Raw genomic sequence first — 22,283 nt, forward strand, 5'->3', positions numbered from 1 at the left:
GAACACATTCTTACTTACAATAATAATTGTGAATTGCAAGTCCTATTGGACTTCCAATCACGGCCGTATGTGATACAGCCTGGAATTGAACCAGGGTCTGTAGTGACACCTCTAGCACTGAGATGAGGTGCCTTAGACCGCTGCACCACTTGGGAGCCCATGTAATGGTATCTTGCAAGCTGTTCCTCGTATTTATATCAAAGCAAACGCCTGAAATGGGCCCTGAAGTCTTATAGCCTTGTCTGGCCCTGTGGATAAACCATGCTTTCTTTAAGGGTTGATAGTTTGATATTTAGCATGCCACAACAGAATGAATTACCTAGATTGGTCATACTTTATGCAATGACTGTGGGGGTCTTATGAGCCATATATAGATACGCTATTACTTTTGACTTTACTAGTTTCTGTAAATGCATTCGGATCATGACTGAATGTCAAAGTCAAATAAATGTAAATTATATTATATATATATGGGGAAAGATTGTTAGTAGTAATGTACAAATTAATAATAAGAACAAATTTCAATTTTTAAAGCAAAACGTTTATTCATGTTTGAAATTACACAGAACTACCACAAGGAAGACTTTTCAGTCCAGGGTGTAGTCGGGTTAGAAAGAAACACTAAACATTTTTAATACGTTAGAATCACTGCCACAAATCATTTTCCATGACTTTATCAGTTTCAGAATCACATACAATACAAAAAAGAGAAAGAAAGTTTGAACCCTGTCAAACAGAGCTTGAAATGTACAGTTCTGAAAACTGAAACCTCTATGTATTACAGTTTTTAATAATGATTTTTTGTGTGAATTAGTAACAAGATGAGCAACATTCAAAATGTTCTTCAGTATTTACAACAGTTTTACTGTTTGGTGTTAATTTATGACCAACATTCTCCTAGCCCCTCCCTCAAAATCCACCAATTAACAATTTTGCACCTCTCCCTCTTATTTTAAAAATGACTTTTTTTCTCATTATTCTTAGTATTAATATTATTGTTGTTAACATCATACATTTTCTTGTTTTTGTCTTTTTGAAGTTGCAATAAAGCAACATTCTTTTTTTAAGATTAAAATATACATTAGATTACATGAACAAAAACAAAGAGTTTATTACAAGATGTAATCAAAACCACTAAATAAAAATGTTAAATAAAAAGACAAAAACTATGGTGGTGATATTGTTTAGAGGTAGTAAGTGAGCACTCTAAGCTATAGAAATGTTGAAAATCTATTGGTTTCTATGAGTTTGAATGAGGTAATAAAGCTGTGTATTGATTGGTGGGATGTATAAATACTCTTAAGCTATATTATATACAACATATTTTGTGTGACTGGTATCTTGCCACATGCCAAAAGGAAGTGCTATAACTGGTTGGATTTACTGTTAGACCCATGACTATTTCAACCAATAGCCCAAAATAACATTTGAATATCACATGACTTTCACCTCACACAGAATGTTAACCTATTTAAAGTTGTAATTTTCTATGCTTGAAGATTTTTTCCCAAAATACAGTGTTATCCCATTAGTCTTGTCAATGAAAGGACTGCATGTCAACGAAAGGACTGCATGTCAACCTGGTGGTTATAAGGCAAAACTAATACTGAAAGCAACTCTTCCAAGCTGCCAGTGAGTTTACAACAGTAGCATTTCTTATTTGCTGCACTCCTTGCATTCAGTGATGGAACTGCTACTTTGTTAGTCAATATACAGTAGGTAAGATACCAAGGGAATTAGCTGATCTAAAACAAAACAAAAATGATATATATTGCATTTCAAAACCAAAACATTTTAGAATGCATATGACAACACCAAATGCCATCCACTTAGGAAGAAATTCAGCTTGGGGAACATCACTTCTTAAATCAATTGTCAATTGAAATGAATGTTGCGCAATAAACATCTGGGCCTTGTTTGATTGGTACATGTATGTGCTTACCCCTTCAAATGACAGACATAAAATAGAGAAATGGTGAAATATAATCATGAGACTGATGGAGTTTGAGCGAAGACTTCACTGAACTACCAAGAAAACATCAGGTGTCCATATTGTAGAACATCATTGTGAGGGGGGTTGAGGACTCTGGTAGATGTAGCAGACAATTAGTTCTGAAAAAAAGTTTTGTTTATCCTCTCTGGTTGGTCAGTCATTGAAAGTTCACGCTCTACAGCTTGGGGATCAGATGCATCGATAACAGATCAATTCGAGGTATCAGAGTGCACACTTCCAGGTCCTTCTGTCGGGGAGATTACAGAAGATGGAGTCATTGCATCGTGCCATCCCCCATTAGCCTAGGAAGGAAGCAGAAGAGAAGGGATCAAAACGAAATACTACAAATGAAAGAAGTCCATGTTAACAACATAATGCTTCGTAAGGAACCTATATTTGTAATCAAGACCAGTTATTCCCCTCAAAATGTTTTCATGTGAGGGAGAATAAGATGACTCTGTACAATAAAATATATTTAGTAATACAGATAACCAAAATACAGGTACAAGAGTCATTCTTATTGTGTAGAGTTTGTTTGTGTCCATATGCTCATTTACTAATTAATAAATAAAAAGAGGTATCTCCTTTTTGATATACAGTAGTATGCAGTACAACTGGAAAGCCAATGGCCATTCTCTGCATTATACTAGCATCAGCCATGAGACTCCTAGAAACAAATGTGCCTTATGCCTCAGCCAATGGGAGCGATCCCTGAAATCAATGTCTAATCAGATTTCAGCAGTGGCAGACAGCTTGTCGCTACATATTCTTATGTCAGTCAGGAAGAAGGAGGGCTGGGGGTGGGTGAGGTGGGGAATGCTGAGTGGAAGTGACGGGGCAGGGCCTTTCCCAGAGAGCCAGTCTGAGCCAGCCTGACTCCGATTGGCTCGCGGCAGGGACTAGCCTTTGCTGGATCCCCTTCGTCACCATCAACAAAACAAAAGGTTAGCGTATGCTAATTAATCTATGATGCACTTCATTATCAAAACAATCCGTCTGCATTACTGTACATTGGGGGCTCTAGCACTCGTTGTTCATTGGGGGAATTAGTATTTTGATGATTTTGATCGCCTGGAATAGGTTAATAAATAGCTATATCTGGTCTGCTTTGTCACAATGTCGGTACTGCATTGAAATAAGAGTATTGCTGTATGAGAAGGCCTCTCTATCTCTTTAAATGAATTATCCAAAGCATGTTTTTGTTGTTTTCTGGATGTTTCTCCTCTTTTCACGTGCTATTATTGGATGTGTTGACTTGTCAGTAATGTAGTATTTCAGAGAGTATGTTTGTGTGGTGATTATTTGAGCTCTGGCCTAAACAGTGAAGGAAAGTGAGAGAGTGAGAAACACTTCAGTTGAGCCTGCTAGAGGTTGACACTTCTTCTAAAGGCCTGCAGGCTAAAAGGTGCTCAACAGAACCAAAATGACACCAAACGCTGTCCGAGAACACTAACGACGGCCTGTGTTATCGTGTGTGTGCTTGCTTACATGGTAAATCCCCCCCAATTATTTTTATTTTAAAGATAACAGTGTGATATTTTAATATACTTCCAAATATGTATCCCACTTTGTGAATGTGAAGTGATTGTCAAGTATGGAAAATTAAACATCTAAGCGGTTCATTGACAAAGGTTGGCAATGTCGAAAGTATTAGGTTCACCTCTTTGCAATACTGAAAATGTATAACTTTTATATGACTATCAGAATGTACATATTAGCTCATGATATTAAAATGCCTCTCAATAACAATAGCTGTCATGTTGGGAAGCTGAAAATAACCAAGCCTTCACATCACTACTGTCTCAACCATGGCAACATGAAGACAACAAATGGTAATAGTTTCTCTCTGACATTGCAAAGGGAAATATGTCAGTAACCATTTCTCTCTCCCTCTGCCTCTATCCTTTCTCATCAAACAAATTAATCTTTACTCTGATGGCTTCAGATTATGCACTGTGTTGTAAAAAAGAACCATATCAGCCCTCACCAACGAAGATGGAATTCACGTCTGGAAAAGGTTGCAGGCGATCTCACTTTCATATTTTATCATGGTGATAAGGATATGGCAAAGTCTCTGAAGCATTTCAAAACAGCTAAACTAAACATAGAATACAACTAAAAGCCTGCTTATGTCATTTTGCTTTCAGTCACATAAGGTATTACAAGATGTTTATAAAATCAAAAACAGGGGGGATTTTAAATCCAATGTATTTTTATTCCACCTCCACTATGATCTAGGTGTGTTTCATTAAACTCTGCTTTTATCCCCCTGCAATGAAAATGTGCCAACTTTGCTACAATCTCTAATCTCCAGTGTCATGTTTGCTCTATCCTTTAAGAAGCTCAATCACTTGCTGCGTTGCTGCGGCAGTGCTGAATGGAGTTTCTCACTTCCCTGGCTCCCAGCTGCTACTATCTATTCTCCTGACATCCTAGATTTCCATTCAACCTTTCAAGTAACATTCAAAACTTTTTTCTAAGAAAAGTAAATGTATAACGAGTCAAGAAATAAAATCAATTAGTGCAATTAATTTGCCTAAGATGGCACTTTAATCAGACAGTTGGCAGCAACACGGGGTTCTCCGTCTGAGCTACACACTACTACCATTATGTGTATGATGTTTACAGTAGAATGGATCCAGTTCGGACAAGGTCTGCTCAAGGTAATGAAAAATAACCACTGTCTCCAGAATGGTGCCTACAGGAAGAGGATACCGAGATCACTTACATTCAAGCCATTTGGGCTGTACATAGTGTTCCCCCCCAGAGCTTCACTGTATCCTGCCGTCTGACTGATAACATGGCGCAGGGTATCCACCTGTGGGGAGAGAGAGGGTGGGCATGGCTGTCAACTCACTGTGGCATGGGGGTTTACATGAACACACATGCTCAATGCCACATTTCAAAACATACAGGACTTACTCCATGTGGAAAGGGACTATGAGACACAGACAACACATTATGGTGGGTGTTTGCATTATCCAATGTATGTAGAGTGGATCCACTGTCATCTAAATGTCTACTCTACCTATGGCTATGTCGAAAGTTATTGTGGAAAATGTCTAAATTCTAACGTTGAGACATACCACTGGGAAAAGAAAGGCCACACTATACACATAAAGTATTCAAACATACAACAATGTGTTTTGTAAACAAAACTATATGCACAAACAAATAGAGGGGAGGAATACATCTGAATGGACATAATGACGAGGACATATTTGCTGTAACATATGGACAATACAGTTGTATTGTACGGACATGATTCATATGTTCTTTGAAGTGTTAAAGCCATACGTCTCTAGTTCTAAGGGGTTCATCTGACATGCGCATGATTATGCTCCTCTATGTGTCTCTGAACCTGAAGAAATAACATAATGGATGACAACAACAATATGTCACACAACCAAAATGAGACAAAGACAGGAAAAGATACAAGAGAGGAATGTAGGGGACCATAAAACCCAACACCAACCCAAGAGCTCAAGTCAAAGCCAAATGCATTCACAAAATGGAAACTTCAATCAAGTCTGTTACAGAGATGAAATAAATCCATTTTCTGGAGGCTTTTATAAATAATTGTTGATAGCAATGGGGTGGGATATTTTCAGGTAGGCCAGAATATTCCATCCAAAGCGAATTAGAGTCAGTAAAAAAGAAAATGGAGCTCACAGTGTGGCTCACTTTTGCAGTGGAGACCTGACTGTGGGAATTTGAGCTGGCCCAATGTGGGCAGCATGTCTTAGTTACTGTACTTCAGACTGCACTGTGGATGGCTCAGCACACAGGCAAAACTGGGACGGCTCTGTGCATTTGCACACAGGACCTGTCCCTGTTTTTGGCTCCTACCTGTGACTGCACATTGACTCCGACTTGTGCCCCTTGGTAAGAATCCCCATTCAGAGACTGCATGCTCAAGAACATGTCCCCAGAGTTTGGGAGGTTAAAAGAACCTGAAGAACCTGGAAAGGGAAGATGTAAGTAGCTGAATAACTATATAGAGGGCTACGAGGGAAGAGTACACACTAACTTAACACACACAAGCGCACAGAGAGACACAAACGCAGACACAATCTACTGTACATAGGAACACAACGCCCACTACTACACTCAGTTACTAGATTCCCAGAAAGTAAGCAACTACAAAAGGGAAGGACGGAAAGCAAGGAAATACAAGATAGAGGAGAGGATTATGGTCATGTCAGAACTCTGAGAGGCTATACAGATTTTCCCCAAAAAGGAGGCAAAACAAACTGAATGAAAATCACATGACACAAACAGAGATTCAATATGTGGCTGGTGGCTTTAAGCTCCAAATTTGTTCCACATCCCTTAATCCTTATCTACTGTTAGTGGGGAAATATCATATACCAATGACAAGGACAATAAGAAGCTTATGAAAAGAGCAGTACCAGTAAACATGTTGGTTAAAAGAGTGTTTTTGCTCTCTGCAGAGTCCAGCTGAAATTCTTCATCTTTCATCTGGAATCCTGGGTGCAAGAAAAAGGGGACCACTTCAAATAGCTATCGCTTACCAGATCACATCCCTTTGTCAGGTCAGCCAAGTCCAAAATCACAGTCATTCTCCTGGACTATACATTATGTTGGATGTCTTTGTATTGTCATTTGTGAGTCCTATTCATTAATAATTGTGTGCATTGTTGTTGTTATTTCACATTGGTAACCTATACAGTCTACTCTAACTGCTCCCAGCTATTATTTTCAATCTCTCTTAGAATAAAATGCACTACCATACAGTGGAGCTACAGTTTGACAAATTAGAGGGGGGGCTGAGGAAAAGTCAAGGGAAAACAAAACCTCAGTGACATCATTTTGAATTGTCTTTTTGCCAGAAATACATCTGTTCTCGGTTCACAAACCAAGAACGCACTCTTTATGCATGAGTTTGCTTGTCTTATTTGGCATCGACTGTCTCAAAGACAGGAGACTCTGGGATCCCCAGGCTGGGAGCAGTGCCTGTCACTCCTGCCTGTGTGAATGGTGCGTGAGTGGGGGTGAGGCATGGGGGGGCTGGGGGCTGAGGGCTGGGGGTGGATGGCAGAGTTAGGGCCTGCACAGGGGTGCCTACCGGAGTTGGGTGTGGTAGGGGAGTTGGTCTGGCTGTTCTGCACTGCGGCGGCCACTGCATGCGCTGCTGTTACTGCAGTCTTAGCAGCGTACAGGTTAGCTTCTTCCTGGAACTTGCCTATGTTCTTCTTGTACCGGATTCTCTTGTTGCCGAACCAGTTGGATACCTGGGGGAGAGAGCAGAGGGAGAGCCGAGGTGTCAGACGTCAAGCAGCCAAGGCACTGTGCACTGAGCAGTGTGATTGTTTCAAGACGTTTGGGTCCATCAAGTACCCAATTCCCAGCCCCTGCAGTAATGTCCACTGGGTATGCAGGCTAATTAAGCAATAATCAGGAATCACTTGTGCGTTTTCATAAAAGTGAGCATGACATGCTCTCTGTTTGTCTCTTGACAAAACCAACACACCAGGGGTTGCTCGTCTCCCACAACACAAACTGAAAAGTTCTCCTGACTGTATTACATTGCCAGGCCTATTGCTAAGGAAACAAGTTCTGCCATTACACTCAAAGAAATATATAGACTTGTTTGCTTCTGCATTGGTGGTAGAACTTGCTTGTGTTTTTAACAGATACACAGTTTAATATTAATGAAGGATATTGCGTACTACACCAGTGCAGAGCATCAAACCCATGGCTGGCCACTGCACATTCTGTCAGCCGGGCTGCGTAACACAGGACACAGGCATTGTGGTGCTATGGTGAGGTCAAAGAGTAACAGTGAGACCTAAAGTGCCTTCACAAACTATTCTCACCCCTTCCCACATTTTGTTGTGTTACAGCCTGAATTTTAAATGGATTAAATTGAGATTGTGTCACTGGCCTACACACAATCCCCCATAATGTCAAAGTGGTATTATGTTTTTAGAAATGTTTCCAAATTAAGAAAAAATGAAAAGATGAAATAGGTTGAATACTTACTGACTCAAGACATTTGTTATGGCAAGCCTCAAGTTCAGGTGTAAAAATGTGCTTAACAAGTCACGTAATAAGTAACAATAATAGTGGTTAACATAGTTTTGAATGACTATCTCATCTCTGTACAACACACATACCCTGTAAGGTCCCTTAGTCAAGCAGTGTTTTTTAAACACAGATTTAACCACAAAGACCAGGGAGGATTTCCAATACCTTGCAAAAATCTGACTTTGAATATCCCTTTGAGCATGGTGAAGTTATTAATTACACTTCGGGTGGTGCGTCATTACTTTCCTAACTCAGTTGCAGGCGAGGAAGGAAACCACTCAGGGATTTCACCAGGAGGTCAATGGTGACTTTAAAACAGTTACAGAGTTTATTGGCAGTGATAGGAAAAAACTAGGGATGGATCAACAAATATTGTAGTTACTCCACAATACTAACCTAAATGACAGAGTGAAAAGAGGGAAGCCTTTACCGAATAAAAACTATTCTAAAACATGCATCCTGTTTGCAATAAAACTGCAAAAAATGTGGCAAAGAAATTCAATTTATGTCCTGAATGCAAAGCATTATGTTTGTGGCAAATCCAACACAACACATCACTGAGTACCACTCCATATTTTCAAGCATGGTGGTGGCTGCATCATGTTATGGATATGTTTGTCATCGGCAAAGACTAGGGAGTTTCTTAGGATAAAAAGAAACGGAATGGAACTAAGCACAGGCAACATCTTAGAGGAAAACATGGTTCAGTTTGCTTTCCAACTGACACTGGGAGACAAATTCACCTTTCAGCAGGACAGTAACCGAAAACACAAAGCCAAATATAAACTGGAGTTGCTTATCAAGATGACATTGAATGTTTCTGAGTGGCCTAGTTACAGTTTTGATTTAAATCGGCTTGAAAATCTATGGCAAGACTTGAAAATGGCTGTCTAGTAATTATCAACAACCAACTTGACAGAGCTTGAAGAAATAATAATGTGCAAATAGTGTACAATCCAGGTGTGCAAAGCTCTTAGACTTACCCAGAAAGACTCACAGCTGTAAGCGCTGCCAAAGGTGATTCTAACATGTATTGACTCAGGGGTGTTAATACTTATGTAAATGAGATACAGTATTTGTATTTCATTTTCAGTAAATGAGCAAACATTTCTAAAAACATGTTTTCACTTCGTCATTATGAGGTATGATGTTGTAGATGGGTGAGACATTGTTATGAATTCAGGCTGTAACACAACAAAATGTGAAATAAGTTAAGGGGTTTATGAGGAACTGTTGCGTCCATATGAAATACAATCTCAGGACAATGTCTACTGTGTCTCTTCAAATTGAAACCTGAAACCTCACTTTAACAATACTAGTAAATGCTAACATTAAAAACGGTATAGGGTCCAGCTTCTATATTTCTAAAGTGCAGTTTCAATATTTACATTTCAATATTTATATTATATTACTATGACTACTACTTCAATATTACCGCACTGTGATAGAAATACAACTGTCTCTCATAGTAGAAAGAAAGATTGACATTTTCTTTGCATGGGGTAAAACCAGTGTGTGAATGCTGGCTCTGCAATAATAGTGGAATAATAATGAGATTAGGTTTGTGTTTTAATAGTCCTATAAATTAGAGTGGCCTGTCGCCGTGCTATGGCTCCCCTCTCAGCTCCTGCAGCCTTCTGCCGGACCAGCCAAAGAGCATCTGCCCCTAATGAAGCTTTATTTAATTTCCACCCCTGCGCTTACTTTTTAATATCTCCAGCAGCCCGCCAATACTGCAGCAAGCGCAAACTGACTGGATTTGCATGACATCAGATCATTTCTATCCTGCATGTCTCTGTGCTTCTAAATCTTTAATATCTAGCCAATTAAAATTAATGACCATTCAGGCGAAGCCACTGTTGGCATGGTTTCCTTGACATCAATTGTTTGATGGGTTTACCTAGAGGTTAAACTAACAAGGAAGGTTTAATTGGATGCAATGAAAGCCCTAGCCATCATCCTTTTTACTTAACCTGCTTACAGTGGTTTTTAAGGGCAGACAGGATGCAGGCAGTCTCACCCTTTGAGCCAGATCACCAACAGCATTGCAGACCATAGAAAACCTCTCTCTGAGTGGTATCATTACTGGGATATTACTGTATATATTTAACAGGAAACAAAAACACATTACCCTGCTTTGAGAAATCACTTTAAGGCAAATGCAATGACATTGTTATATTTTAGTAAATGTAGAACTAAATTAAGTATACAATTATCATTATTACAGTTAATTCAAATAAATGCATATAATAACAGTGATGATTCTGCAGTATAGTACTTGGGCTAACATTTAAGAGAGAAAAAACAAAGCATAGGTAAAAACAAGCATCCAGCCAGCTCTCTAAAGCCTCTGGCCTGTTTCATCTAATAGTAAAGGCCAAACTGAGCTGCCTGTCTGTGCTTCTGGGTAATGGCTGGAGCTGCCTTTAATCCATCCTTTATGAAAACACATGGTGGACCAAGGCTGATGCCGTACACCCGTCTGCTTCAATGGCATCTATGGGCCTCACAGCGCATCATAAAAAAGTCACTTATCAGCAGCGTTGTGTTAACACAAGGGCCACAACATAATGAAAACTACCTAGCCACACCATAGCCAGACACTTTATGCAGCCCATCTACATGGCATTATAGTGCATAATGAACACAATGATTATGACACTGAGCTTGGATTAGCAATATATGAGAGGCCTTTGAACATTTTTATACCGGTAATGATCATCATTGTGACTATCACTGGTTTTGGTTATGCTATAGAAACAGTAGTTCTGTCAGAGATATTGTCTTCTGATTCTTGATAATAATTCACTATCCGGTATTCAACAGTGTTACATGAATGCTTGGAATAGAAAAGTATTGCAATCAATTCATCAAAAACAGAATTGCTTTGACAGGATATATAATGTTGAAATGGTATTTAATATATCAGTATATCAGTTTGTGATGACCTGGTCAGTGTTATTCTGTTATTCAGGACAAGCTGTTATGACTGTATTTAACCACTGTTTGGTGTTGTTAGATTGCACAGCCTCAGCAGTGTTAGCATCACCTAGCCTGGGTACTCAGGGGCCACTTCCTCTGGTCTACACACATTTTTCTCCTGCCCACTGAACCCTGGCTTTGGTGATTCACAGGTTGCGCTAAACATTGTGTAAATGCAGGCACCGTACGGTAGGGACCACAACCCAATCCACAGAACTAATTCCCTTTTATCTTGTGGCAGACCGTGCATTCAATTGACTTCCCTATGTAGTGGGAGCCAGGTTGAAAGACTGAATTACCTGACCTCAGCAGCTGCATCAAAGGGAGCGATTGTATAATGGCCATGCAGACTCCTTGCAAGAACACGACACCGGGTTTGTTCTCAGTGACCCACTAGAGAGGGCATGTAACAGTAGTTAATAATCCACTAACATTTCTGTCCCATTCCGGGTCAATACACCGCTCTTGTCATCGAAAGAGAATAGATGATCTTTCCCAGATCTCAATACAACTGGATTTATAAGGACTTCTTAGAGAACTCCTTAATGAAGCCTCACACTTGGGTCTTAATTATACAGACAAAGGTGGTTTCAGTGGCCGTGCTGCTACTTATATTATCAATAATAGAACAGAGAACATTAATACTTAACACATTAACCCAAGGCATCCCTCGCGCCCTCGCCTAAATATATAATGACCTGAAATATTGATAAGTGTCGCTCAATTGAAGAGTGTGAGCTCTGAACTGGGCAACCACAGATTGCGGTGCTGTGTCGGCCATGTGTTCTGAACTCTCTCGTTTGTCCGTCTGGAGGGCTGCCTGTCCCTGTTCGTGCCCTGGGAGCAGAGTGACCCCTCACAGCAGCACTGTCTGGAGAAGATATCAATTATGGCCCCAGACACATCCATAAACCAAGACACAAACCACTGCCATCCAATCACATGCTTTCATTTAGGAGCCCAGTGTCACACATGCAAACTGACAGAGTGAAATAATACGACTGCATCCTGCATTTAGAGGGCCATTGCCTCATGAAGTGAGGTCAACTTTTAAACAACACCATTAGCTCCTTTCGCATCACTGATGGTCGCTACAAACAAGCACATTTGGCCTCGGATGGTATAATCTGAGGATATGCTGTTTACTTCACCAGTAAATAAGTCATCCATTCCTTTTACTGGATGAGAAGTCCAATTCATGCTTGTAAGTGTTGGTGCACATGTTTTACAGATCTAAGTTAGGTTACTTTTTTTCAAAAATGTTCATGCAATGAAACTCACACTCCGTTCCTTCTTGTCAGAGAAGAATATAGGCATTGTATAATGTCCACCCAAACCTACTTAATCAATCCATTAATCAAAGCAGTACAATCCACCTGGACATCTGTGATAACCTTCAGGCTGATATTTAATGCTTATTGATTCACATAGTTCTACTACAGTCATTGAAGTTCACCATTAAATTTGAGGTTATTTGGAAATACCCAAACACTCATTCTCTGGAGTAACTTTCCTGGCTCTCCTCCTATGCTTGAGTATTTTAGGATGACAAACTCAAAGAGGACTTGGCTTAGTCTAACTCAAAAGTAGTCAGCAGGAGTGTCTGCAGTGGCCTAGGCTTGTCAAGGAGAACCCTGCTAATGGGGCTTGAGATGAGTTCAAGTGAATTTGTAAAAGACCTCTTATTTCTGCATAGACTGATTTGTCCTCCTGGGAACTCCTACAGTGTCCTGTTTAGTGAAGCACTCAGAACAAAGAATTGTTCCACTTGTGAGGGTCAATGTCCACTCCTTCAACTAACATGAAGCACACAGGTAGAAAGCAGAACATTAGACACACGCTGCATGTTTTAAAACCAAGAAGAACATACCTAACAAATGATCTACAACTAACAAAAAATGCATACAGTATAGAAAACAAATGATTTGTGTTATAGAAATAACCAAAAAGTGAAATGATATGGCATGAGACATCAAAAACAAACACAGTGTGGTGGCATGGGTGTTATCTTGAACTGGTATTTAACAATCATAAAAAATGATTAAAAGTGAGCTGAAAATACAAATGGAAATGTTGTATGATCCCTAGTCTTTGCATATGATTTGCTCAAACTCTTGATGTGTGAGATTCAACAGCAAAATAACACGTTCTATGTATCACAGTGGAACTTGCTTGGTGCCAAACCTACAGTAAAACTGTAATCATGGTATGCCTACATGAAAATAGCATCGGATACATTTTTTTATGCCAGGATATCAGTCCATTTGTGTGAGGGAGGGGAGCTGTGTGCAGTGGTAGACTGTGAAGGTGCACATACAGAAACAAAGAACATATACAAAGAATGAAAACAACAACAGTGGATCAGGAGAAGTCATGACATACCTGTGATACTGTGATGGTGCTTCCCACCCCCTGAAGGCAAAAAAGAATGGGCTTTTACAGTATCTGACTGCATGACTACACTCAATATACCCTTTCACACCCCCTCCCCACAGAAAAGAGAGAACATTGCAAATCAGTGTTTCTTGTATAGGTAATTCTCAAATTGGAACAGCCATGGATTAACATCTGAACTAGAATACAAAAATCAAAATGGTTCAAGTTGTAACAATAGTAGCAGAACAGAGTGCAGGAAGATAACAATACTAAATTGGTTTGGGTGTGGGGGTTGGGTGTGAGAGATTATATTGCCTTCAGGTTAACCCAACTATTAGGCTAAAGGTCAAGTGGGAAAGTCACATAAGTTGTCTGTAAAAACAAAATGTTTAGTGGGTGAAGCAGTGTCGTCTCCATGTACAAGCCACTGTGACCACACACGTACACCTTAAAAATCATATTTATTTACTGGATAACCTATACTGGTAGACATCCAGTCACCTGGACTGATCAGGCAGACAGAGAACACGCATGGCAGATGGGAATGAGAAAGAAAATGGCAGGAGACCCAGAGTGGACAGCTATTGAAAGGCTAACATACTGTAGGCCCAGAGTGGACAGCTATTGAAAGGCTAACATACTGTGGGCCCAGAGTGGACAGCTATTGAAAGGCTAACATACTGTAGGCCCAGAGTGGACAGCTATTGAAAGGATAACATACTGTAGGCCCAGAGTGGACAGCTATTGAAAGGCTAACATACTGTAGGCCCAGAGTTGACATATATGGAGGATTAACAGGCCTAGAGTGGATAGCTATGGAGGGCTAACCCACTGTAGACCTCCTATTGAGGCCACTATTGAGGACACTGACCTCCCCTCCCCATGGCTACTGCTGCGATAGGCCGAACACGCCCGAACTGAGGTGTCATTAGGCTCAATGTCAAGGTAAGATAAAGACACTGGACCTCTGAAAGTGCGGAATAGCCGTCCTTCCAGGCTGGTCTGGTGTTGCAGCCAGGGGCCTCGTTTACTGCCTTTTCCCCCCTGATTACCCAACAGCCACTGCGTCTGAGACAAGGAATCTGCACCCACCTGGGATACTGTGATGCTGCACTTCTTGGCCAACTCCTCTTTGGCTTCTTCACTGGGATATGGGTTGCTGAGGTGCGAGTAGAAATACTCGTTTAAGATTTCCGTCGCCTGCTTGCTGAAGTTTCTTCTTTTCCGCCTGAAAAGTGAACAAAATGAGAGAAAGGCCAAGCTCATTAGCAAGACCAGTATTAACTCATCCATTTGGAACAGACAAATTGCACAATCAATCTCACACATAAATGGTGAAAATAATGAGGAATGTGGGTCTGAGAGAGGCGTCAGGAGCGGAATATTGTGTCCTGCCTTTCAGCACCATCCTCATCAACACACACCAAGCCATCCGGCGACCCACAAACACACACAACACAAACACATACAGTACATTGCTTAATTTGGTCTGTTGGTCTCTGATCTCCAGTCCAAGCGTGTAATGTGTAGTGTTTAGTGCAGTGGATGGGTAGGCGTGGTGATGGAGAGCTAGGCCCAATTGCCCAGTCGGAGTGCATCTCGGTACATTATAGAAATCACAACATGCCCAGCTGAGCATTCTTCCTGAAGTGCCACAGCCCCAGGGAACTTCAGTGGGAACAAAGCAACTCTAACTAGATCCGGGTCCCCTTCTTCCCCCCAGGGCACTACTTACCATGTTATTGAGCATTAACTTATTTTGCCTTGTTTACTGCACTTCACGAAAGCAATGAGAAGCAAATGTGCTTCTGCTTGGTTTGCTTTAGCCCTAAACTTCCTCCCACTCTCCTTAGAGCTCCACTCCACAAACTGTTTGTTATTACAGTAATCCAGAACACCTGCTCATGACCTCCACTCCACCAATTACACATGACTTTGTTCCTGCTTCATTTAATCTAAACTGCTTTCAGGTGCTAGCGGATGATTGTTTTGAGAAGATGGCTATAATACATAACGAATGCACTTTATGGCAAGATCATCTGTGAATATTTGCAGTGTGCTCTTTGGCGCTGTATGTTGTGGGTTCGTTTTTTCTCAGACAGGAAGTGCATTTCTCTAATGTTGTTATTACGATCATATGTCTACATAGAGTTCTGTCTATGGGTACCTTCCGATGCTCCAGGCTAGAAACATTGGTTTTGTGCATCACAGTGAAACACACAGGAACACACACGCACATATATACACACTGACCTGGCATCAAGGAATCTGGAGCGCAGGATCATGACGGCCTCACAGGTGCTCTGTTTGAGCTGCATCTGAATGGAGCTGAACTTGCGGTGGATGATCCCCACCATGCGCTCGATCTCTTTGGGAGAGATGGGTCGCGTGCGGGACTGCTCCCTCAGCAGGTTCATCACATGGGTGGTGAACTCGTTACACGCCTGCAGAGAAATCACAGAGCACAACCCAGCCCTGTTAGTGTCCTCCTGGCTGTATCTTTTGGCTAGGTACAACTCTCTTAAGTAGCTGACCCGCCTCCCTTGGTTAAAAGCATCTTCACTGAACGTGCCCTGTATTTATCCTACTGCTGAGTGCTTCAATGACTTAATAGGTGAAGTCGTCTATGAATGCAAATGCCGATTTGCAATTTGGCTTTGGCCCAGCACAGAGAGAATTTAACCAGCTTTTTGTTAAACCAGTAGTTCATACATGATTCATTAGAATAACTAATTTACGTTGTGCACACTTTAGCTCATTACTCTGAGTAAAATTCGTTAAGTATTTACATTTAGATAATTAAACAAGGAAACACCCCTAAGAAAGATGCCTTCACTTCAGGCAATGCTATCTCTCAGAATGAGAGAGTACATTTGTGTAATTTACCTCGCTGCCTTGCTGAGGCAGTGTTCCAACCTTTCATTTTCTCCTATAATACTCCTTTGTTTTATTGCTGAAGCTCAACGTGACAGCCTAATGAGTTGATCGTATTCTCATTTTACTGAGACGACTGCACCACTCCTCAGAATTTGTTCACGAACCACACAATATATACATGTTTACAATATTACAAGGGGAATATTTTGTTCCCAGTTTTGTACTCATGGTGGTTAATATTACTGGCAATATTTCTAGAACATCAGGGCAAAGTGAGAATGAAAAACATCATGCAAGCCTATGAAGCTTAAAGGTGTGATGTAAAGGAGGTTAAAGGTGTGACTCACACCCACCTGTTCGTATTTCTCCAGCTCTGTGTGGTAGATCTGTCTGATCTGGGTGAGTTTGGATCTGTAGTCTGAGTGTTCGATGGAGTTGTCTGAGGCCCCGCCCGAGGCTGCAGCTGCAGCGGCTGCAGCGGCTGATCCACCCCCTTTCTCTGGTCCTGACACGCCCTCCGCCAGCAGCATGTTGTCCAGGCGCATGAGCTGGGGGTCAGGAGGGTCCTCCTCCTGGGAACCACGGATGCTGAGGCCTGAGAGACAACAGAGAGAGAGAGAGAGAGAGAGAGAGAGAGAGAGAGAAAGAGAGGGAGATAGAGAGAGAGAAAGAGAGAGAGAGCGAGAGAGAGAGAGACACATGATGACATCCAGACCTCCAGACATGACACAGAGGCTTTTTGATTAGTGGGCTGTATGATAGGGCAGAACCTCCATGGTAACTGAAAAGTAATATCACTCCATTATTTGTTTAGTGTTCCTTTGAAACCAGAGGGTGAGTTTGATTGGCTCACCAAGAACCACACCTAGACACATATTCTCAAACAACTCCATGGCTGATTTCCATTAGGGTGGAAAACACACAACAGCTCAAATTATGCAGCTAAAGTACCAGCCTCACAAGTATTGTCTTGTACAGAATCCTGAGCAGTGAGCCACTAAAGCCCAAATTCACTGGATGTCTGAATTCTGGTATGTGCAAACATTGCAGGGGTAATTTACGCCATTACCTCAACAGAATCGTAAAGCCGTAGTGTGGGACAGGTAGTCCCCTGTGGGCATGGATTGGGTACTTCCTGTGTATGGTCTGTATTCCTGTTGCCCAAGCCTTCTTTTAACTGCACACTGTGCTGCTCACTGTGTGAACAGGGTGCCTTACATGACAGCAACATCCATAAACTGACAAAAGCTCAACTGCAAGGTAGCGCTTCTATTCTCCGAAAGGATGAATATACCTCAAGCATGTGTCTGCCTTTTCGGCATGGAGCAGAGCCTTAAATCACAATTGTCACTTTGTTTTCTGAGATGAAACACATATTTAGCATTATTCCACTTCATTTACAACAATCTGCGAGAACTACTGTACTACTACACTATTTAAAAAAAATATCCTGCTAATTGTGCACTTATTTACTCTGCAACTAAGAAACCTCAGGGCACACGCCTGTGCACGCACACACCCACAAATCGTTGAGCGCTGACTTTTGCTGCTGTTTCTTTTTTCGTTCTTTCTTATCTTTCAACAAATCCTGATTAGCCGTCAGTCAGCCTCGGAGCACACCTGCACGCATAGAGAATGTTGCCATGATGGCTGCAAAGAAAAAAGACTGCAGCAGTTCAGAATTACCAGCCAAATAGCCCTGTATTATTCAGTCTAATAAATGGATTAAAAAAACTGCGCCCAATCTGCAGTAAACACTGAGTGCCCACTCAGACGTTATGATTACCAGAGTTGTCTCAATTCAATAATCTGCCTGCGATTCAGGGATTTCCAGCAGCTCATTAAGGCTTCATTAAGATATGGTGAGCCTCTGAATTCCAAATAAGAAGATTAGTGGTTCTATTGTGTGAGGCAGTAGCCTAGCAATCAGAGGCCCTCTCAAATCAAATCCAATTTTATTTGTCACATACACATGGTTTGCAGATGTTAATGCGAGTGTAGTGAAATGCTTGTGCTTCTAGTTCCGACCATGCAGTAAAATCTAGCAAGTAATCTGACCTAACAATTTCACAAGAATATGTACATACAAATATATGAATGAGTGATGGCCGAACGGCATAGGCAAGATGCAGTAGATGGTATACCGTACAGTATATACATATGAGATGAGTAATGTAGGGTATGTAAACATTAGTGGCATTGTTTAAAGTGGCTAGTGATACATTTATTACATCAATTTTTCCATTATTAAAGTGGCTAGAGTTGAGTCAGTATCTTGTCAGCAGCCACTCAATGTTAGTGATGGCTGTTTAACAGTCTTGAGATAAAAGCTGTTTTTCAGTCTCTTGGTCCCAGCTTTGATGCACCTGTACTGACCTCACCTTCTGGATGATAGCGAGGTGAACAGGCAGTGGCTTGGGTTGTTGTTGTCCTTGATGATCTTTTTGGCCTTCCTGTGACATTGGTTGGTGTAGGTGTCCTGGAGATGTCCGGGAGGGCAGGAAGTTTCCCCCCGGTGATGCATTGTGCAGACCTCACTACCCTCTGGAGAGCCTTACGGTTATGGGCGGAGCAGTTGCCGTTCCAGGTGGTGATACAGCCCGACAGCATGCTCTTGATTGTGTATCTGTAAAGGTTTGTGAGTGCTTTTGGTGACAAGCCAAATTTCTTCAGCCTCAGAGACGCTGCTGCGCCTTCTTCACCACACTGTCTGTATGTGTGGACCAATTCAGTTTGTCCGTGATGTGTACGCCGAGGAACTTAGAACATTCCACCCTCTCCACTGCTGTCCACTACTGTCCCATCAATGTGGACAGGGGGCTGCTCCCTCTGCTGTTTCCTGAAGTCCACGATGATCTCCTTTGTTTTGTTGACATTGAGTGTGAGGTTATTTTCTTGACACCACATTCCGAGGGCCCTCACCTCATCCCTGTAGGCCGTCTTGTCGTTGTTGGTAATCAAGCCTACCACTGTAGTGTCGTCTGCAAACTTGATGATTGAGTTGGAGGCGTGCATGGCCACACAGTCGTGGGTGAACAGGGAGTACAGGAGAGAACGCACCCTTGTGGAGCCCCAGTGTTGAGGATCAGCGGGGTGGAGATGTTGTTACCTACCCTCACCACCTGGGGGCGGCCCGTCAGGAAGAGCAGGACCCAGTTGCACAAGGTGGGGTCGAGACCCAGGGTCTCGAGCTTAATGACGAGTTTGGAGGGTACAATGGTGTTAAATGCTGAGCTGTAATCGATGAACAGCAGTCTTACATAGGTATTCCTCTTGTCCAGATGGGTTAGTGCAGTGTGATTGCGATTACGTCGCCTGTAGACCTATTGGGGCAGTAAGCTAATTGGAGTGGGTCTAGGGTGTCAGGTAGGGTGGAGGTGATATGGTCCTTGACTAGTCTCTCAAAGCACTTCATGAGGACGGAAGTGAGTGCTACGGGGCGGTAGTCATTTAGCTCATTTACCTTAGCTTTCTTGGGAACAGGAACAATGGTGGCCATCTTCAATCATGTGGGAACAGCAGACTGGGATAAGGATTGATTGAATATGTCCGTAAACACACCAGCCAGCTGGTTTGCGCATGCTCTGAGGACGCAGCCGGGGATGCCGTCTATGTCTGCAGCCTCGCGAGGGTTAACACATTTAAATGTTTTACTCACGTTGGCTGCAGTGAAGGAGAGCCCGCAGGTTTTGGTAGCGGGCCGTGTCAGTGGCACTGTATTGTCCTTAAAACGAGCAAAGAAGTTGTATAGTCTGTCTGGGAGCAAGACATTGTGGTCCGCGACGGGGCTGATTTTTCTTTTGTGATTGACTGTAGACCCTGCCACATACCTCTCGTGTCTGAGCTGTTGAATTGCGACTCCACTTTGTCTCTATACTGACACTTAGCTTGTTTTATTGCCTTGCGGAGGGAATAGCTACACTGTTTGTATTCGGTCATGTTTCCCGGTCACCTTGCCCTGATTAAAAACAGTGGTTTGCGCTTTCAGTTTTGCGCGAATGCTACCATCAATCCACGGTTTCTGGTTGGGGAATGTTTTAATAGACACTGTGGGTACAACATCACCGATGCACTTGCTAATAAACTTGCTTACTGAATCAGCGTATTCATCAATGTTGTTGTCCGCCGCTATGCGGAACATATCCCAGTCCACGTGATCAAAGTGATCTTGAAGCGTGGAATCAGATTGGTCAGACCAGCGTTGAACAGACCTGAGCGCGGGTGCTTCCTGTTTTAGTTTCTGCCTATAGGCTGGGAGCAACAAAATGGAGTCGTGGTCAGCTTTTCCGAAAGGAGGGTGGGGGAGGGCCTTATATGGGTAGCGGAAGTTGGAATAAAAATGATCTAGGGTTTTGCCAGCCCGGTTTGTGCAATCGATGTGCTGATAGAATTTAGGAAGCTTTGTTTTCAGATTAGCCTTGTAAAAATCCCCAGCTACAATAAATGCAGTTTACATAGAGTTGAATGAAGTTCTTTCAGGGCCATTGATGTGTCTGCTTGGGGGGGAATATACACGACTGTAATTATGATCGAAGAGAATCCTCTTGGTAGATAATGCAGTCGGCATTTGATTGTGAGGAATTCTAAGTCAGGTGAACAAAAGGACTTGAGTTCCTGTATGTTGTTATGATCACACCACGTCTTGTTAATCATAAGGCATATACCCCCGCCCTTCTTCTTACCAGAGAGATGCTTGTTTCTGTCGGCGCGATGCGTGAAGAAACCAGGTGGCTGTACCAACTCAGATAGCGTGTCTCGAGTGAGCCATGTTTCCGTGAAACAAAGAACGTTACATTCTCTGATGTCTCTCTGGAAGGCAACTCTTGCTCAGATTTCGTCTACCTTGTTGTCAAGAGACTGGACATTGGCAAGTAGTATGCTTGGGAGCGGTGCGCAATGTGCCCATCTAAGGAGCCTGACCAGAAGAACGCTCCGTCTGCCCCTTCTACGGCGGCGTTGTTTTGGGTCGCCGGCTGGGATCCGATCTATTGTCCTGAGTGGTGGGCCAAACAGAGGATCCGCTTCGGGAAAGTCGTATTCCTGGTCGTAATGTTGGTGAGTTGACGTTGCTCTTATATCCAATAGTTCCTCCCGACCGTATGTAATAAAACCTAAGATTTCCTGGGGTAACAATGTAAGAAATAACACATAAAAAAAACAAAATACTGCATAGTTTCCTAGGAACGCAAAGCGAGGCGGCCATCTCTGTCGGCGCCAGAAGTGCCTGGCACTGACTGAGCGACTGACCCAGCACACCTAGTGAGTAGGCACTGGAGTGTGTTAAGCCTCTCTCTCTCTCGCTCAGACACATAAACACAAAATTGAGCTGAAAACAGTGACACTACATGGTCCTTTTAAATGAACATGATGTCATTTCTCCTATCACATTCCCAATTGACATTGGTGTGTTTGGTGTGTGTAGCTCAGATGTGGAGATGCGAATGCAAGACAAATGTGTGTCTATTCATGGATTGTCTGGATGTTTGTCTTGTAGGTGTAATGGTGTGAAAGTAGAGGATGAATGTGGCCATTTGTGTTGGAGACACTGATGCTGGAAGAGTTGTAGCATCAGGTCTGCCAAGCCAAATCACCCATGTGGACAATATGCCATTAACTCCACTAACTCTAACCCCATCCCCATCATACCTGCAAAGATGCTAAGCTATTAGAATCGGATCTATGGTGGTGGCAATAGCTGGAGGTTGATCTACCAAACAGGTTTGCTCAGAGCAGTACTTCTGTCTACCTTTTGCTGCAGACACTTGTTTAAGTCTGCACTTTCCTTTGTACTGGAGGTGCTAGTAAGTAGGTAGGCCCGTTTTTCATGTCAGGTATATTAACTAGAACTCTGAGAGCAGCCGTTCACATTTCCACACCAAGCCCATGTTGTCACTTTCACTCCACTCGTTATCCAGGGGAAATACAGCTGGGGGAATTTACAGGGCTTTTCAGTTAAATGGACATAAATCACTGGTTTCATTCCAACCAAATAATCACCGGTCAT

The 22,283-nt window shown here is 42.2% G+C and overlaps 1 protein-coding gene across 6 annotated transcripts in view; it reads right to left on the minus strand.

Moving 5' to 3' along the window:
• Positions 1-519: 519 nt before the first annotated feature.
• LOC110535969 (pre-B-cell leukemia transcription factor 3) overlaps positions 520-22,283 on the minus strand; it is a 75,034-nt gene continuing 53,270 nt past the window's right edge. The window contains exons 3-11 of one of the 6 annotated variants that reach the window (XM_021621390.3): positions 16,633-16,874; positions 15,656-15,846; positions 14,495-14,630; positions 13,409-13,438; positions 7,083-7,248; positions 6,406-6,483; positions 5,843-5,955; positions 4,722-4,811; positions 520-2,295 (exon numbers count right to left, since the gene is read on the minus strand). In XM_021621390.3, coding sequence (XP_021477065.1) covers positions 2,203-2,295; positions 4,722-4,811; positions 5,843-5,955; positions 6,406-6,483; positions 7,083-7,248; positions 13,409-13,438; positions 14,495-14,630; positions 15,656-15,846; positions 16,633-16,874 — 1,139 coding nt within the window. In that variant the 3' untranslated portion in view covers positions 520-2,202. The remainder of the gene's footprint in view (positions 2,296-4,721; positions 4,812-5,842; positions 5,956-6,405; positions 6,484-7,082; positions 7,249-13,408; positions 13,439-14,494; positions 14,631-15,655; positions 15,847-16,632; positions 16,875-22,283) is intronic. The other 5 variants (XM_021621397.3, XM_021621392.3, XM_090189144.1 and 2 more) reach the window with 5 other exon arrangements.

Source organism: Oncorhynchus mykiss, chromosome 11 (genome assembly GCF_057628025.1).
Source record: "Oncorhynchus mykiss isolate SJ-2025 chromosome 11, ASM5762802v1, whole genome shotgun sequence".
NCBI classification, from domain to species: Eukaryota; Metazoa; Chordata; class Actinopteri; order Salmoniformes; family Salmonidae; genus Oncorhynchus; species Oncorhynchus mykiss.